Below are 20,179 nucleotides of genomic sequence, written 5' to 3' on the forward strand. Positions count from 1 at the left end.
CCTGCAAGCACCAAAAGCTCTGATACCAATTGTTGGAAAATGACAATGGGATAACTGAGAGGTGAGGGGTGAATCAGTTACCCCAAAAACATTTTCAACAGTCCCAAAGACGCCTTAAACTTAGTTGCTGCTGCTACTTGGTAAACACATAAATTGCTGCTTAAAACTGGATAGATGTTTAGTTAATTTATTAAACATTTACTGAAATAAGAAACCATGCAAAAGAAAGTGATTATGAACACAGTAGACACCAGATTTACGTGGAAACCCAATATGGGAAAAACCACCAGCAACTAGTCACCAATTTTCACTCTTCTGAAGTGAGCCCTGTTAGGAGCCAACCCTGTTAAAGGTTACAAAACACACTGTTAGGTGTGACCCTGTTAGAGGATTTAATCACCCTATTAGGAGTGGCCTTGTAGAGGTCTTTAGAATAATTTAACTGAATTTCCACCCTGTTAAAGGATTTATGGAATGGCTGTTAAACCAACTCTGTTAGGAGATTTTGGAATCACTGTTACAATGGTTAGAAAGCAACAATGAATGATCTGAAAATACATGCAACTTATCTTGCTGAATACAGATCTCAGTTTAGCTCCTCAAGATCCTTACTGATTAAATATATCTTTGCAGCTCCAAGATTTCCTTCTGTTCAACTCTGCTTAGGCACACACAAGTCTCTTCATTGCATTTCCTTGCACTATTCGTATGCACACTTTTCCACATCTTGAGCCTCTCTTTATATACTATACATGATACCAGGTCGGCCCAACCAATTTGACAAAACATATTCTAAAAGTCGGCTTGAACTAATAATCAAAACAAAATTCTTCTCTGGCCGACTAAAAAAAAATTGCTTCCTGTGTTAACCGGCAGAACTCGGTAAAAACTACAGTTACCGGGGAATTCGGTAAACCTGCCACTTCCTTTGGAAACTGACTGGACTGGGTAAAAGCTGTCTTCGATTACCGAGTGAGCTCAGTGAAAACTTAAGTTTTCCTTAGCTTACCGTGCGAACTCGATTAATACTAACCATTCGCTACAAAATCCTTTGTTACCCGAGTGATCTTGGTAAGAACTAAACTTTTCTTAGCTTACCGTGCAAACTCAGTTAATACTAACCATTCGCTACAAAATCCTTTGTTACCCGAGTGATCTCGGTAAGAACTAAACTTTTCTTAGCTTACCGAGTGAACTTGGTTATCATTGTGAATCAGTTACCCCAACATCATTTTCCAACACACAGGATTCTTCGATGTATTGCCTGAGTTAGTTCTGGAGATGGTGGCATGTAAACTAGCTCTAGATGCTGCCAAAAGCAGCAGAGCGCTGGCTGCTGGACCTGCTGTTGTGGCCATGTTTGAGGTATTCCTTTTTCCTCTTTTCTCTCTGATTTTCTTTGTTTAATAGTTAAATTTTCGCTTTCATTTTAAATTCCAGACCACCATATGATGAAATATTTCTTGTATATCTTTAGCTTCAAAAGATTGGCAAATGTGTGTAAAGGAATGAAATCAATTTAAATATTTCTCATAAGTGTGAGAAATATTAAAATTTAAATTTAAAACTTTGAAATATTTCACTCAGCACGTGAAGGTGCCAAGTGCTAGTTTTACTCAGCACTTGATGGTGTCGAGTGACAGATTGCTCGGCACTTGATGGTACCGAGTGCCAATTTGTTCGGCACTTGCTCGGCAACAATAGATGCCAAGTAAGCTCGGATCCAACAGAAAAAAAAAAAAAAAGAAAAAAAAAAACTTAATGCAATTTTAACGTGAATACTTTCACCATTAAAACCAAAGAGCCATAGCTTTAACCTTTCAAATAAATTATTCAAATGCAATGAATAGAAGAGGAAGAAGAATGGATTCGAGTATGCCTAATTTCTTGTATTCAACTGAGATTAAAAACACTACAAATCTGGGAGCATTTGGCTTCAACCAGAAAACCCTAAATTTACCCTAAAACTACAACAACTTTAATAACTTTAAAACTTTAAAATTGCAGCTCTAATGGCTGAATACAATAATGCCTAGATCAATCACTGCATCAACAAGACAAATCCAATAACCATGAACTTACAGTATGAATAGAGGAGGAATCACGTGTAGCTGCAGGCACAAACTTCTTTCCTTCTTCTTCACTGCTCTTCTCTGCAACTTCTAATCTGATCTACTTGATCTGCTCTTAATAGAATGAATGTTAAAACATTTCTTTTATCATATTCTTCCTTTGCCTCTCAACGTTCAAATTTCAAATTCTCACCTACCAAAATGAATGGCTATCATCCATGAATGCCTGCGGTGATCTGACAGGGTAGATGGGTGTGGGGCTCGAGGACAAGCCATAGACGTTGACATTAATTTCCAACACTCCCCCTTTGTCCTGAGACCCACAAACAAAGGATCACTACTAATCCAAATCAACTACACCAAGACTCTGTCTTAGGTGCACAAAAGTTCCAGTGCCTAATGGCTTGGTAAAAATGTCTACTAGCTGCTACTCCGACTTGCAAAAATTTATTTTGATATCCCCATTCTCCACCAACTCTCTGATGAAGTGATATCTGATTTCAATGTGTTTGCTTCTCCCATGGAAGACTGGATTCTTGGATAATGTAGTAGATGAGATGTTTTCACAATAAATTGTGGTTCCATCTCCTTGCCTTTCATTCAAATTTGTCAAGATCCTCCTTAGCCAAATTTCTTGACATGCTGCTGCATTTGCTGCTGTATGCACCCAAAAATGGTCGCCTAGACTATGGGCCCCCATTATTCAATTTATCAATTTATCAAAAAATTTCTGAATCAATGGTTTGTAATATACTCAAATCAATTTCCTTGATCAAATTTGATTTATTTCATTTCTAAGATTGATCATTTTATTTCAAGTCTTATTTAATTAAAAGAAAATCTTCTCTTTTAATTAAATAAAATAAAATTCCCATTTAATTAAAAGAAAACCTCTCTTTTAATTAAACAGATCATCCACATTTAATTAATTAAGAGAAAAACCTCTCTTTTAATTTAATTAAATATCTTCTATTTAATTAAAAAGAACTTGCTCCCTTTTAATTAAATAAAAATCTCACTTAAATATCTCTTTTGATGAAAAAAGGAAATAAAATAAATTCTTTTTATTTAATTTCTCTACACTTAAAAATGTGATCTAAGTGGGACTTATCTTTCCACTTTCTCCTCAACCACTCCTCTTTTCTAATTGGTGGAATCTTGTCTCACATGGATCACCATTTTCTTCTCAACCACTCCTCTTTTCTCATTGGTGGAATTTTGTCTCACATGGATCAAGCTCTATTATCCCATATTGGTTGTGAGAAGCCTCTCACCTCCATAATTTCTTTTATAAGGGAGAGCCCTCTCCTCATGTTAGACACCCATGATTATGCTATCGTTATGCTACAGGTTTGAAGACCAATTTTTGAAGGAGTTTGAATACAAAAGCTTTTTATGGAGAACTTCTATTTTTTTGTCTTTTTCTCTCTTGCACCCATCATGGGCTTTTAGCTTAGATCTTGCATTTATAGATTAGATTTTGTTTTCATAGATTAAATCTTATTTTCATGCATATTTGAAGATCATGAAGACTAGCATTCTTGCTTTTCCTCTTTGAATCTCTCATCTCATGGTGTACTTGCATGAGCACAAAAATAGATCAAACTGAGGGCCTCCATTGCAAACCCTTGCACTCTATGAGTAGAGAGCTATGGATCAATTTTTGAGGGCTCATTCTTGAGTTTTCTTACATGTAATGATTCATAGAAGTGTGACAATATTTTAGCACACATTTTTGACACCCACCGTGGGGCTTGAATTAAGTTTTTAGCTCCATTTGATCTTATTTTTCATCTCTGATTTTTTACGGCAGCATATTAGATCTAATCAAGTGCTCTTGTAAATTTTTCACTTTGGTTTTAAGGCCAACCCATATAAAGATTGGTTTGCAGGCAAAAAATCTAGTTGGTTTAAAGATTCAATCATATCTTTTAAATCACTTAGAGTTTGGTTCTGAAATTTTTTTTTTCGGTTGGGTATGTGCCCAAAATGTCCCAGTTCGATTTTCAAATCATTTTGACATGATTTTCGTGAGTTATGAATTTCTCTTTATTTTTCATAAAAAGCCATTTCTGATTGAAAATCAGCATATTTTTCAAAAAAATTTATATTTTCAGAAATATTTTTAAATTCTAAGGGGGGTTCTTTCTTTGTGTTTTGAATTTTGAGGCCGTATTAAGGATCAAAAACTCGATTTGATGAATCTTGCCTATTTTGAAAAATTGGGTCCCTAGAGCACAAATGAAGAGATTTTTTTGAATTTTTTACATTTTTGGAAAGCTCTTTAGTTTTTAGTAGGGGTATCTTCTTTTCATTTCTATTTTTGGATTCAAAATCATAGCAAAAAAAAGGTCTAATCATGTTGACTAGGTTATTTGTATTTTTTTTGCAGGAATTTTCGTGTTTTTCTGGTTTTTTCTGCTAACTGCTCACTGTTTTGGGTTTTTCTGTGTTTTTTTATTTTTTTGAAATAGCATAGCAGCAAGTTGTGATTTCATTGGAAAAACATGCTAAAGTTGTTAAAAATAGGTAAGATCTACTAAGCGCTTTGCGAGGACTTCAGGTATTCTTCTTTAGCTGATAACACTTTGATTTGGAACTTTAAAATGAACCTCTCATGTGTCTAGCTTGTGTCTTTTTCTTATGATTTTATTTTTCAAACACATGCATAATTGATACTAGGTTGTAATCTCCATTGATTTTTACTTAGCAAGCTTGATTATTAGTGATAGATTTAGATAGCTATATTGGGTTATTGGACTCGCTGAATCCGCCGGCCCCTCATTCCACCCCGTGGTTGCAAGATCAGCACCACATTAAAGGGGAGGGGTCTACAAGATAGAAGCATTAAGTGCTCCACTTGGAAACCCTCTTGTGCTTTCTATAACTCACTAATCTTTGAGTTGTGGACTTGTTTTGGCTTGTGTGAGGGGTTAAGTGTTCCACATCTTTGGACTCACCTTGCATTAGTTATTAAGTGTACCACCTTGTGCTTTTTGATTATTCTTGGATAGATTTGCTTTTGGGGAATTAACATCTGTACACACATAGTAATTAGGCCCCATGAATACTATTTATGGATCTTGAGGGAGTGAGTTCCTAGTGAAACTCCTCTCAAAGACGGATTCCTTGTAGGTGGGGAGGATACTTTGAGAATCTCTTAGATAGATGGATCTTCAACTTGTTGATTGAGGCATCCTTTCTTCGGAGAGGTTGATAGATCACTAAAGGTTGATATCATAGATCTTGAGATAATCTTAGTTAGCGTGTCAGATTAATCTGCTTGCTTTGATTGGGCTAAAAGTGAAAAGGTGTCAAAACCTTGGATCTGAAAGCTAAGTCCCCTTGTGGTCCACTATTGTGAGTCCATCACCTTTAGAGAGGGTTAACCATAGCAGACAATCCCTATATAGGGAAAACTGCAGACAGAACCTCAAGCGGTAATAGCCACTTCTGCTGTGGTTGCAACAATCGCTATATAAATGTCCTCGTGGAAGAAATCTCCATGGGGTATGGTTCATTGTGGGTTGTTAGATCTCCCTAGCAGCTCTTGAAGATTAAGTTCTCAGACTGTGTCAAAACCTCGGTGCATCGAGATTGAAGGTCACCCCTGTGAATCATAAAAGTTGCAAAGTCAAACCATTACTAAAAACCTTAGAGAGGCCAACTTTTATTTTGTAGGGATGTATGCAATGATTGTAAAACTCTTTGAGAACATACATGATTAGCTCTCCTAGGGATTAGCATAAACTAAGTCACTTGATTGTTCATGTGCAAGGTTGCTTTTGCCCTTGCTCATTGTTTGAAGACTGCTTGCTTGAACTCCTTGATTGCTGTCTTATGTGCCTATTCAATGATGAAAACCTATTGATGTGCTTACTTGATATTTTAAAACAAATATGGGTTCCTGAGTTGAGACTTCATGATCAAATAACTTTGTTGTCCCATTATTTTGAGTCTCCCTAGGTTGATCCTATTTGGATTAGGCTACTTAACCCATTGTTAGAAGCTTTTTTTGCACCTTAGGTTATTGTGCTTTGACCTCTTGAATTAGTAGTCATTGATTTCACAAGAGACCTTGTTTGAAGTTGGTAAGATAGAAATTGTCCTTATTGAGAAAGATATACACTTGATCCTTTGAAATTACACTTGGAGAGTTTTAGTAATTTCTTGTCCACACTTTCAAAAAAAAAAAAAAAATCAATTTTAATTATTTATAATTTGGGTAAATCATCCTCCTGGTCCATATGTGCTAGGGTATTCACCCAAAGTTGTGAGCACCTCTGTGGCAGTGTTGGTTTATGCCTATTGCAAAATTCTATCTCATCACATCTCTTTTGGACAAGTTAGTGCTTTTACTGTCCTAGTTTGGTACCAACGTTTCTTAGGGTTATCCTATCAACTAGTGCCTTTTCTTTCATGTTGATTACAAGTGCTATTACATGTTGCTCAACATTCAAATGATCTCAAATGGTATCAAATTTTTCAAAATAACTCTTGGTCTTCTTTCTTCTTCATCTTCCATGTCTTTCTAGTCTCTCATTTCCATTATTCCTCTTCTTCATGTCTTCTTGATTCTTTTCCTCCTATTATCATATAGTCTACCTTCTTCTATTCATTCTTTCTCTTCTTCCATACTTGATTCTTCTTCTTCTAGAACCATGGATCTTGGATATCTTTTTAGGGATCCTCATTTGAGCTCAGATGAAATCCACCTCCTTCTTGAATTTGAAAAGTGTTGTCACTCCAATAGATGCATGGATGCTAATGTTGCAACAAAAATGATTAAAAAAATAGATAAATCAGACACTTTTTCTAGGATCATGTGCAAGATTAAATCACAATATCCTTCTTCCAAATATTTTCCATCTTCCAAGTCTTATCATGATTCTTCTAAATATCATACAGATTCTTCATCCTCCAAGTCTTATCATGATTCTTCTAAATATCGTTCAAATTCCTTATCTTCCAAGTCTTATCATGATTCTTCTAAATATCCTTCATATTCTTCATCTTCTAAGTCTTACGATAATTCTTCTAAATATCATTCACATTCTTCATATTCTAAATCTTACCATGACTCTTCTAGATATCATCCATCTAGGTCTTCACCTACCTCTTTTTCACGATATCATTCTTCTTCTATTTCTACCAAGAGTCTTATTCCTCTTATTAAGACATATGATAATGAACAACATGAAAAGTCTTGTGATATGCCTATCTATAATTCTTCTAGTGACAATGATTATGATGGTGATGATTATTACATTCCAACAGTTCCTAAAAGTCCTCCTAGTCCTATGCTTGTGCTTAAAGGGGATGAGTCACGAAAAGATATTGATGGTAATTCACATGAATCAAATCTTGAAAACAACATTGATAAATTTTGTGAACAATACCTAAATGATAAATCTGCATTTTTTGATGAAGAGAAATCATTTTTTTGTGCTGAAATACAACATCAATGGGATAAGAGTTCCTCTTCTAAGAACCCTCATGCTGAAAATAAAGATTACACTCTTGAGCAAGATCATGTTAATTTTGAACCTTTGTCTTCTAATGCTCCCCTTCCATCTTCTACTTCCTCCACTATCCATACATCTCTTAAAGATTTAGAGTCTTTCAAATCTCCTACCAATCCTTCATCCAACAAAGATCCTAATGCTTTTCATGCAGTTCCCTATAGTTATCCTCAAGGGCTACCTCTTAAAGAAACTCAAGCTAACCTTTACTTGGCTGCAAATACTTTTGATAATGTTAAACCTAAAGAGCCTAAGCCTTCATGCACTATAATGCCTACTTCAGCTAGTCCTTCATCATCTATTCCAAAGTCTTCCATACAATTCCAACATGCTTCCTTCTCCTTAGGAGTGGCTCCATGTCAAGAGGACTCTAAAAATGATAAAGAAAAGAATATAAAAAAAGATCAAGATCAAGAACCTTCCATGTCATCCAATCCTTTTCAAAATGTTTCTGATAGGTTTCATTTTTCTTTTGATCCCTTACGCCCTTTCTCATTCAGTCCACCATGTCGTAAGTCTTCTCCTAAGAAAGATCAAGATACTGTTTGCACCATTGAGCTTATTGACAATAAAAATGACCTTAGTACACTTGCTCCTTCCAAAGATGATACTTCCATTAAGGTTATTAAAAATGATGTTGTTACTTCCAATGTTGAGCCTATTGAAAATCAAGAGAACAATTCTATGCTTATGTTATCCAAAGATCCTTGTCAAGATCAAAGTCTTCCATCTTCTTGTTCTACCACTCCATGTTCCCTTCCACTTTCTACTCTTCCTAAGTCTTCTCAAGCTATAAGTTCTCCTATCAATAAATTTGCTCCTATTAAAGATGTTTATATTCCTATTGAAAATCCTGATGCTCACTCTAAAGATGTTGATGTCCTTGATTGTCATATAGATGTTAATGAACTTATTGATTATCCTTTTGCATCTTCCACATCCATCCTTGGACCTCCCCCACCAATACTAAATCCTTCACATTTTCCTTCCATCTTGGGTCCTTATGTCCCTTCACTTTCCCCTCCCAATTCTCCTAGTTCTTCATCCATTTTGGGTCCTTATGTCCCTCCCTCTCCTATCTTTCCTCAAGATCAACATAGATGCATATCCTTGAATCCTTTTCATCCACCCACTCACCTAAACCAGTCATATCATCCTTCTTCTTCCACAAGTCCCAAGTCTTTTGGAAGTAACTTGAATGTTCAATACAAAAAAAAGAAGCAATTCAAGAATCCATATAAAAAAGAAGACCACCATGTCTCTTCTAATCGACATGGGGGCATTAAGTCAAAAGAGATATCTAAGAAAAAAATTACAAGACAAGTATGGGTTCCAAAATCCATCATTGAAGATATTATCTCTAAATCATCAAAAAGAAATGAAAAGAAGCCTAAGGCTATATGGATTCCAAAATCTCTCTTGAGAGAGTCTAATGTTGAACAAAAATTAAATTTGACATTCAAGCTTCCAAAGAATTCCGCTTCATCTTCTTCCAAAAGCATTATTCCATTCCATGTGCCTAAACTACAACCTTTTCTATCCACTCACCATATTCCTTCACATATTCCTTCATTCACATTTTCTCCATCCTTTCACCACCCTTCAAGGTGTGTGTTGACGTTGATCTTGCCTTCATTTTCATTTTTCAATCTCACTCACTTCGCATAAAGCCATATCCTCCATTTTTGTCTCCCATCTTCCTTTCCATATTAGCATCTTTGAGCATATTATTTGAATTCCTTTGTATATCATGGTTTAAACATTCAAAGAGCATTATCTCAAAAGCTTGACTTCTTCCAAAAAAAATTGAAAAAGATTGAAAAAAAAAAGAAAGAAAAAAAAATGAAAAATTTGAAAATGTGCCTTGGTGAAAACCTGGTAATCAGGCACCTTGGTAGCAAAAGTAAAGAGAAATAAATTCATCCTATGCTGAAAACCACTCCCTTGTGGTGCCTTGGATAAGTACCATGATGAAAACCTAACAAATAGGCATCATGCGTAGTTCTTCTACATCTTTCATTCATTTCGTCTTCTCTCTTTGATCTTGACAATGTTGACCTATAGACAAACATTTGGCTATCTTGTGAGATATCTTATGATGATCTTTTTTTCATTCCTTTCATGTTTAGCCTTCATGTCTATTTTTCTCCATTCATTCTAGTCTTTCGCTACCCTTTTCCCATTTACCCCTTTGGTCTTGATCTAATAAAATAGAGTAAAATATGATGCTATAAAGTCTCTTGACATGTCTACTTCTTTGGATTGCATCTTTCCCACTTTTACATTATGCTTTCTTGAATTATCCTATACTGGCCTTTCATTTCTTGTCCAAATGTTCTTTACATGACAAATTTTCCCTAGCTTGGGTACTCTTGAGGAGTCAACCTTTGAAGATCACTTTCACTTGCTTCATACACTCCTTGCTTATCCATAATATCCATTAGCTTATTGCTTCATCATGTCCTCCACCTTGTTAGACATTGGGACTGCACGATGTGATCTTGCTTAAGAGTTTAATGCCCATTCTGTCTAGGGGCATCTTTGTACATATTTATTGATCCTGAAAAAAATCCAAAAAAATTGATATATTTTAAAAAATCCAAAAAAATGATATATTGTAAAAATTCTAAAAATTGAAAAATGTCCTGAAAAAATGATCATCTTAGTGACAACCTAGTAAAAGGCACTTTGATGTATCTTCAAAAAAATTATATATTCCAAAAATACAAAAAAATTATAAAAAGTCTTGAAAAAATAAAAATAAAATAAAATCCAAGTGGTGAAAACTTGGAAACGGGCACTACTTGAGGCCTTTGCACTTCTGTTTCTTAGCAGATGTCCTCGACACTTAGCCTTTCTCCACCATGCCTTATCCTTGTTACCTTGATTTGGAATTGGTCTTTGTCTAGGGGGCATAACTATGTTAGCTTTGGTTTCTTAGATGTGTGAGTCTTTAGGACACCTCACAAATGGTGTTTTTCAACACCCATTGACATCGAGTGTTTTTCAACACTTATTGGTTTGGTCTTACCCAGTATCATCATGTGATCTTACCTTCCTACAAGCATTTGATCCTTATCCTCAGAACTCAGTATCAGTTAACACACTTAAATTTTTAAATGCAACACTTAATGCTTGACTTATGTCATGATTTTTTTTCTCTGTGTACTAATTGTTATTGATTTTTGTTGAGTGTCTTTGTCTGATAAGTCTCTCAATGATGCATCACTAGAAGACTTGGGGCATGAGACATGTTTTTATTTTTTTTTATTTATTTTTGCTTGTGGGTGTGGTCTTGAACTCTAGAGTGTCTTTTGTTGTCCCCTTGAAACACTTAGGAGATTTGAGACATTATCCTTGATTGTTTTTGCACAACCATTCTTATAGTCATCTTGGCATCTATGCCTTGATGCGAGCATAGTTTTTCTATCTTAAATTGGGTAAGCTAACATCGAAGTCATCTTGACCTTTATGTCTTTGATGCTTATGTTAGAATCTTTCCACATTTCAATCCAATATAAATCGCATTCATATCTTCATAGTTGCATTTGTAACTAGTGATGATTGTGTGATTTTTCGATGTCCGTTAATAATGGACCAATGATGAAAATAAGTTCTTTTACATTCTCTAATGAATGATGAACACAAAATCCTATGTTACAGTTGCTCTTTTGCAAGTACACCATTGCATTTCATGTAGCTTGCATTATTAGACTTCATGTTAGTTTGCATTTTTAGGTTGCATTATGAGTTTGAGAGGGTTCTCCTTTCATCTTTATTGTGGACATTTAATCAATTGTGGTCACATTTTGATCTTCATTTCCTTATTTTCTTTCGTGATCTCAATAAATTTTTTTATCTTAAACAGTTGATTGATTTTTGGAGCATTTTCTTTTTCTTATTTCTATTTCTTTCCATATCTTTCAAACTTCTCTCTTCCATTTTATTTTTCCCCACTTCTTTTCTTCTAAATCACCTTTGGGGCATAATATTTCATGCTTGATGATCTACCTTGGTTCTATGATTCTTATATCTTTCATCTTACATCAAGAACCTTATCTTTTGTTCGATTTGATCAAATTTATCAATTTGTTATTTCTCCTCTATCTCATTTCGATTTTGATCACGAGGGGGCAGTAATTATCAATTTCAATCCTTGATTCAGTTTTATCAATTTTATCCTTGACTTTTTCAAGTTAAAATTTATTTGTCTTCTTTGTCCTGATGTGTTCTCGAGTCGACCACACATCTGGGTTGTTTTGTGATCCCAAATTGACCTCACACTTCAATTTCTTTCTTTGACTACATGTGTTCCCGAATCAATCACACATTAGTCAAAGAGGGGCAAATGTATGCACCCAAAAATGGTCGCCTAGACTATGGGCCCCCATTATTCAATTTATCAATTTATCAAAAAATTCTGAATCAATAGTTTGTAATATATTCAAATCAATTTCCTTGATCAAATTCGATTTATTTCATTTTTAAGATTGATCATTTTATTCCAAGTCTTATTTAATTAAAAGAAAATCTTCTCTTTTAATTAAATAAAATAAAATCCCCATTTAATTAAAAGAAAACCTCTCTTTTAATTAAACAGATCATCCACATTTAATTAATTAAGAGAAAAACCTCTCTTTTAATTTAATTAAATATCTTCTATTTAATTAAAAAGAACTTGCTCCCTTTTAATTAAATAAAAATCCCACTTAAATATCTCTTTTGATGAAAAAAGGAAATAAAATAAATTCTTTTTATTTAATTTCTCTACACTTAAAATGTGATCTAAGTGGGATTTATCTTTCCACTTTCTCCTCAACCACTCCTCTTTTCTAATTGGTGGAATCTTGTCTCACATGGATCACCACTTTCTTCTCAACCACTCCTCTTTTCTCATTGGTGGAATTTTGTCTCACATGGATCAAGCTCTATTATCCCATATTGGTTGTGAGAAGCCTCTCACCTCCATAATTTCTTTTATAAGGGAGAGCCCTCTCCTCATGTTAGACACCCATGATTATGCTATCGTTATGCTACAGGTTTGAAGACCAATTTTTGAAGGAGTTTGAATACAAAAGCTTTTTGTGGAGAACTTCTATTTTCTTGTCTTTTTCTCTCTTGCACCCATTATGGGCTTTTAGCTTAGATCTTGCATTTATAGATTAGATTTTGTTTTCATAGATTAAATCTTATTTTCATGCATATTTGAAGATCATGGAGACTAGCATTCTTGCTTTTCCTCTTCGAATCTCTCATCTCATGGTGTACTTGCATGGGCACAAAAATAGGTCAAACTGAGGGCCTCCATTGCAAACCCTTGCACTCTATGAGTAGAGAGCTATGAATCAATTTGTGAGAGCTCATTCTTGAATTTTCTTACATGTAATGATTCATAGAAGTGTGACAATATTTTAGCACACAGCTGCTATGTATTCAGCCTCTACTGTAGATTGAGCAATAATAGGTTGCTTTTTGGATGCCCATGAAATTGCACCTGATCCCATATGAAACATGTATCTACAAGTGCTCTTTCTATCATCTATACTTCCAGCCCAATCACTATCAGTGTAACCAATCAACTTGAATTCATTTGATGCAGTATACAAAATTCCAAATCCCTTGGTACCTTTCACATACCTTAGGATCCTTTTTCCCACTTGCCAATGGGAATCCCTTGGAGTTTCCATAAATTTGGAAATCAGACTTACTGTATGCATTAGGTCTGGCCAAGTTTCTGTCAAATACATTAGACTTCTAACCATGCTCTTGTATAGTGTTGGATCCACTCTCTTGCTAGAGTCTTCCTTGCTCAACTTCAGACCTATTGCAGTTGGGGTGGGGGCTTCCTTACTGTTCTACATTTTAAATCTCTCCAAGATCTGCCCTGCATACTTTTCTTGAGAGATGAAGATGCCATCATGCATTTGTTTTACTTCTATGCCTAGAAAGTATTTCAAGAGACCTAGGTCTGTCATTTCAAATTCACTTTTCATGGCCTCTTTGAACTCACCAATTAGAGCCTTGTCATTTCCAATAAAAATCAAATCATCTACATACAAGACAACAATCAATACATTACCATATGCTACCTTAATGTAAAGAGTGGGCTCACCATTACTTTTGCTAAAGCCATTGCTCATCAAATATGAATCAATCCTACTGTACCATGCTCTTAGAGCTTGCTTGAGCCCATAGAGAGCCCTCTTCAATCTATATACTTTATTTTCTTCACCTGCAACTTCATAACCAGGTGGCTGCTCCACATACACTTCTTCCTTCAATACACCATTTAGGAAGGCGAACTTCACATCCATTTGAAATACCTTCCACTTATGTTGAGCTGCAATTGATATGATAGCACACATTGTTTCCATTCTTGCAACTGGGGCATAAGTCTCATCATAATCTCTTCCATACTACTATTTGTAGCCCTTGACTACCAGCGTTGCCTTATGCCTATCAATCTTTCCTTCAACATTGCATTTGGTCTTATAGACCCATTTCACTCCAATCACTTGCTTCTTGGGAGGCAAATCTGTTAGCTCCCATGTCTCATTCCTTTCTATAGCATCTATTTCCTCATCCATGGCATTACACCATTTCTTCTCCTTGATAGCTTCCTCAAAATATACTGGATCACGATGAGAAAATAATGGAAAATTAACACTCTCATCATAATCTTCATACCTTTCATCTTGGTATATCTCCCTAAGACTCTTGGTCTTTCTTGGTAATAGGGAGGAGAGTGTGGGATTAGAATGTTCATTGCTTTTGTTTTGCCGACTAGCTCGGTCTTCACTGGTACTCGGCACTGACACTCGGTCATGCCTAGAGGAGCTCGACAATGTCTGAACCTACTTGCCTTTTCTTCTATTTTCTCCTTCTTCTTTCTGTTCATCAGCATCCTCTTCATTCATAAATGGCACTTTGCTTGAAGTGCTTGGCGACTCATCAATTTGTCCATACCAAGATTGATTTTCAAGAAATTCCACATCTCTTGAAAGCACCATCTTGTTGTTCAATGGGTCATACAATCTGTATGCCTTTGATTTTGGGCTGTACCCTGTGAAAATGCATTTCACACCTTTGTCATCAAATTTCTACCTTTGCTCTTTAGGCACATGTGCATATGCAACACATTCAAACACCCTTAGGTGTTCAATTGTCCATCTTATTCGTGACCAAGCTTCCATTGGAATTCTGTCACGGACTGCCTTTGTAGGACACCTATTAATTAGGTAAACTGTTGTTGCCACAGACTCTCCCCAAAATTTAGTTGGGAGGCCTTTCTCTTTCATCATGCTCCTTGCCATTTCAACAATGGTCCTGTTCTTTCTTTCAGCCACTCTATTCTGCTGTGGTGTATAGCTGGCTGTGAGCTCTTTCTTAATGCCATGTTTCTTGCAAAAGTTTACAAAAGAATTGGAGGTATACTCCCCTACTCTATCTAATCTTAGGACCTTGATATAGTATCCACATTCTCTTTTAGCTTGGGCTTTAAATTCTACAAATTTATCAAATGCTTCAGATTTTTTCTTTAAGAAATACATCCATGTCCTACGACTGAAATCATTAATGAATGTCATGAAATAAGTACTCCCCCCAACGGAAGTAACTTGCATAGGACCAATTAGGTTAGTATGCACTAACTCTAATGGATATCTAGCCCTCCTAGAATTTATAGAATTAAAGAGAAGCCTATGTTGCTTACTCAAAATACAAGCCTCACACTTGTCACAAGAATTTCCTACATGTGGCAAACAATCTACCATTTTTTTATTTGACAATAAATTTAAACCAGCATAGCCAAGATGACCATACTGAGGTGCCATAGCCATGATGGGTCTTCAATCACACTCCTTAGAGCTGATTGTGTGGGAGGTGCAACACAAACTTGAGATGAGAAACATGTCTCTATCCTCAAGGGAAACATTCTATTCTTTGTCATTTGAACTGCTGCAAGTAGGTTTTTGCTCTCATCCTTTTCTTGAATGACACACATGTCATTCTCCATCAGCACTTTGTATCCATTTTGAATGAGCTGACCAATGCTCATCAAATTGTGCTTCATACCAGGGGCAAAATACACATTTTGTATTTCCCTTTTCTCACCTTTCTTGGTGTAGACCATAATAGATCCTTTGCCCACAACTGGTAGGGTTCCATTGTTACCCATCTTAATTTCTGATTTGAAACTCTTGTTAATGAATGAGAATAAGGTTTCATTACCACTCATGTGGTTGCTACATCCACTATCAAGGTACCAAACCTCAAGGCTTCCTTCTTCACCAACATTACACATGATGAAGGCAGTGTTTTCACTTCCCATATTCACATCAGCCACATTTGCTTGTCCTGATTGATCTTTCTACTTCTTCTAACATTCATTTGCATAATGCTCATATTTATGACAGTAGTAGCATTATCCATTACTCTTATTTGAGTTGTAGTTTTTCTTACCTCCTCTTGAAGTATTTTGTGAGCTACTTGCTCCATCTACTCTATCTGAGCCTTTTCTTCCTCTCCCCCTTCCTCTTGGATTTGACTGAGCCTTGAATGCTTGCTCTTGGGAAGATGAAGAAGTAGATCTATTGATTGTGTGCTATTGGGTTTGAAGTGTACCCATCAACTCATCCATTGTCAAAATAGTGAGGTCTTTTGCTGCTTCTATGGTCATGACCAAGTTGTCATATTTATGAGGTAAACTCCTCAATATCTTTTCCACTATCCTTTTCTCTTGATAGTCTTCTCCATTTGACTTCAGCTGGTTAATCACATTGGATGTCCTTGAACTGAAGTCTGCAATTGATTCATTTTCCTTCATCTGAAGGTTCTCAAACTCCCTTCTTATATTTTGTAGCTTTATAGTTTAAACTTTATCAGTCCCCTTGAAGTTCGTCTTAAGGATATCTCATGCTTCTTTTGCATAATTTGCTGCTGCAATCTTTGGGAAAACTGTCTCTATCATTGCTGCCTCAATCAAACTCAATGCCTTAGCATCCTTCCTCCTTAACACTTTCAAATGAGTCTTCTGTGCATTTGTGAGGGCAGCATACTGAGTTGGATTAGTCACATCATTGAATCCATTAACCACAAACTCCCACAAATCATTTCCAACCATTATGGTCTTCATTTTCTTTGCAAATATATCATAATTCTGTCCATTGAATAATGGTAGTTACTGCCATATCTTTCCTGCATCTCCTACCATGTCAAATATCTCAAGAAAAAAAAATGACCTAACTCACTGTGGATGTGGGGCCTCAAGGCTCTGATACTATGTGAGAAATATTAAAATTTAAATTTAAACCTTTGAAATATTTCACTTGGCACCCTAAAATTGCTCGGCATGTGAAGGTGCTGAGTGCCAGTTTTACTCGGCACTTGATGGTGCCGAGTGATAGATTGCTCGGCACTTGATGGTGTCGAGTGCCAATTTTCTCAACAACAATAGATGCCGAGTAAGCTCAGCTCCAACAAAAAGAAAAAAAAAAAAAAAAACTTAATGCAATTTTAACGTGAATGCTTTCACCATTAAAACCAAAGAGCCATAGCTTTAACCTTTCAAATAAATTATTCAAATGCAATGAATAGAAGAGGAAGAAGAATGGATTCAAGTATGCCTGATTTCTTGTATTCAACTTAGATTAAAAACATTACAAATCTGGGAGCATTCAGTTTCAACCAGAAAATCTTAAATTTACCCTAAAACTGGAACAACTTTAATAACTTTACAACTTTAAACTTGCAGCTCTAATGGCTGCATACAATAATGCCTGGAGCAATTACTGCATCAACAGGACGAATCCAATAACCACGAACTTACAGTATGAACAGAGGAGGAAGTGCTCTTCTTTGCAACTTCTAATCTAATCTGCTTGATCTACTCTTAATAGAATGAATGTTAAAACATTCCTTTTATCATATTCTTCCTTTCCCTCTCAACATTCAAATTTCAAATTCTCACCTACCAAAATGAATTCCTACCATCCATGAATGCCTGTGGTGACCTAACAGGGTAGATGGGTGTGGGGCTCAAGGACAAGCCATAGACATTGACGTTAATTTCCAACAATAAGGACCTGCGAATTTGATGAATTGAGTGCTAGTTAGTCCAAGAGAATTGAATATTTCAGGGATGAATGACTCTGATTTGCAATATTGTTTTACTCTATTTTATTTATGAACAATTGCAAAATCATATTTCCATTACATTGTTGGCATCTTCCTTTGTTAATTATGTTGTTCTAAATTTTCTTGACAACAGCTATGAGCATATGTTTGTTTTGTGCCTTTTGTCAAATAATAATGTATTTCAGACCATTCCACTGGTGAAATTCTTTTAATCATGATGGAATGGAATTGTTTAGTGTTCTTTTCCCATTTTTGATGGTTGCAGGGCAGGGAGTGGGGGGTTTGTTTGTCTTTGAGCGAGCCCTAACTTGACATCTCAATGTAGCAAGCTAGAATTTGATGGAATAGTGGAATCTGTGCATCAAACCTTTGAATTTGGCTTTTCCTGGTCCAAACTGATACTGGTTTATATTTGTGAGTTTTCCAAACCTTTGGAAGATACTTCATTTGTTAATGTGACCTACTTAGGCCTTGTTTCAGGGCTTGTAGACCTAATTTAGGCCAGTCACTGCAAAACAAAAAGAAGCAAGTCACTTCATTAGTTGAGCAAATTGTAGTTTCAAATTAGTTGTCATAGCTTAGAAAGATGCCTTGTTAAGAATACTTGAGTGTTGTGGAGTCAAGATGTATGGATGTGTGAGAGAAAGAGAGTTACCTTCCAAGTTTCAAAAGCTGCTCTGTATCATCACGCCGGTGCTCTTCTTTGAATATTGTAATACATCTAAAGTAGTAGTTTACTCTTTACATGCACAACAGATACACACATCTTAGAGGAATCTGCATATTTCTGGAAGAGGAAGAGCTCCATAATATATAATGTTTGCAATGGATTATTCTGTTAAAACACAAACATCAAATTGAAAATAGAGATTCAACAATAATCTACTCTTCAAATAGAGCAATAATCTCATTAATCTTTAATCGAGAGACATAACTCTCCACACTATTACAATGCAGTAGTAACATCCTTTTATAAACAAACATTAATCAGAATATGAACAGCCAAGAGGTTTGGAGGGAAAAATTTGACTGTTGGGTTTCATACCTTTACATATTCAAATCTAGTTTTCAAATTGTATTTATAAATAATTCTAATATAGACGCTGCATAAGCAAATTAGATTGCTATGTTTGTTGTAAATACATATCACAATTATTGTTGTAAATACATATCACGATTAGCACAAGCATTGTTGTAAATACTTATTACCAATTTAATTTCTTAACTGCTAGAATTCTCATTTATTTCATAAAGACCATAATAGGAATCTGATTTTAAATGCGTACAAGTTGAAATACAATATATTTGATTGTAGTGGACACAACAGGTTAATGAATAATGGATGCTTTACATAAATTAAAGTTGTATGGTTTTGTTAAAAGGGATTATAAAAAGTTGTAACTCTTCTTGAATATTAATACATTCAAATAATATTGCATCTAAACCAAGAACAGTGATTGAAATACACGATTCTGACTCCAGACATTGTTTACTTTTGCAGGTGTGCTCCACTTGGGGGAGAGTTTCAGATTTAGAATTACTATGGGAGGAACTTGTACGACATGTCTGGGACATGCCACAAGAAGCACAAAGAAGATCAGAGACTTGGCACAAAGAATACATCCACAGATACTTGACGGCATCCAACTCCATCAACAACCGAGCTAAACATTCTTTGATTTATCAACGCCATCCCAACCCTTTAGCCGATGATAGAGAGCACACTGATTTCTCTTGTCTATGTTTGACCCTATCACCAGAATATTTGGCTGCTAGTTTTTTAGACAAGGTTGTATGCATATATAACCTCACCAGCAATGAATGCCTTGATGTATTGAGGCTCCCTATAGGTTCAATAATTGTAGACGATCGCATTATAGGAATTGTAATAGACGGCGATAAGGTTGTGTTTGCATCACAGAAGGGACATGTGTTCGTTGGAGGAGTTTTGCAAGGGCTTGTCTGACACACACACAGGGCTAGGGTTAATGTGGCTAATGATGACCTGATGGAATTTATCGGCTCAAACAAATTCTGGGTGGGTTTGTATAACCTCTGTCATGCCTATAATATTTGGGATGCTATGACAACAATTATTAATCAATGTTATAGATATAAGTGTTGGAATATTTAATGCTCTTGGCTGTTTGTCCCTGGAGCCAAACGCCTACCTACCACCTCTGACGGATTGCAAAACAGACAAAAAATATTAATACGGGTAGGTGAGTTTGAAAATGAGAGGGAAAATTTTTTTGGTCAGAAGATAAAAGGGAATGTTCTGTATTCATTCAACTAGAGAGACAAAAATAGATCAGAAGTTGCAGAGAAGAGCAGTGGAAGAAGATCAACAGATCCAATCGTCAGAGTGCAAAGAAAGAAGTTTGTTTATTTCATGCCTGCAGTTGCACGTCTTCTCTCTGATCATTTTGTAAGTTTATTGTTCATTGGATT

The 20,179-nt window shown here is 35.6% G+C and overlaps 1 protein-coding gene across 1 annotated transcript; it reads left to right on the forward strand.

Annotated features, from left to right (window-relative positions):
- Positions 1-1,281: 1,281 nt before the first annotated feature.
- On the forward strand, positions 1,282-19,694 carry LOC149574851 (transcriptional regulator STERILE APETALA-like). Its single transcript, XM_089815974.1, has 2 exons — positions 1,282-1,365; positions 19,230-19,694. Exons 1-2 carry the CDS (start codon positions 1,282-1,284, stop codon positions 19,692-19,694), a joined length of 549 nt encoding a protein of 182 aa, XP_089672100.1.
- Positions 19,695-20,179: the final 485 nt, after the last annotated feature.

The sequence above is a fragment of the Cupressus sempervirens genome, chromosome 2 (assembly GCF_028749045.1).
Source record: "Cupressus sempervirens isolate cs-2001-9-10 chromosome 2, ASM2874904v1, whole genome shotgun sequence".
Classification (NCBI taxonomy): Eukaryota; Viridiplantae; Streptophyta; class Pinopsida; order Cupressales; family Cupressaceae; genus Cupressus; species Cupressus sempervirens.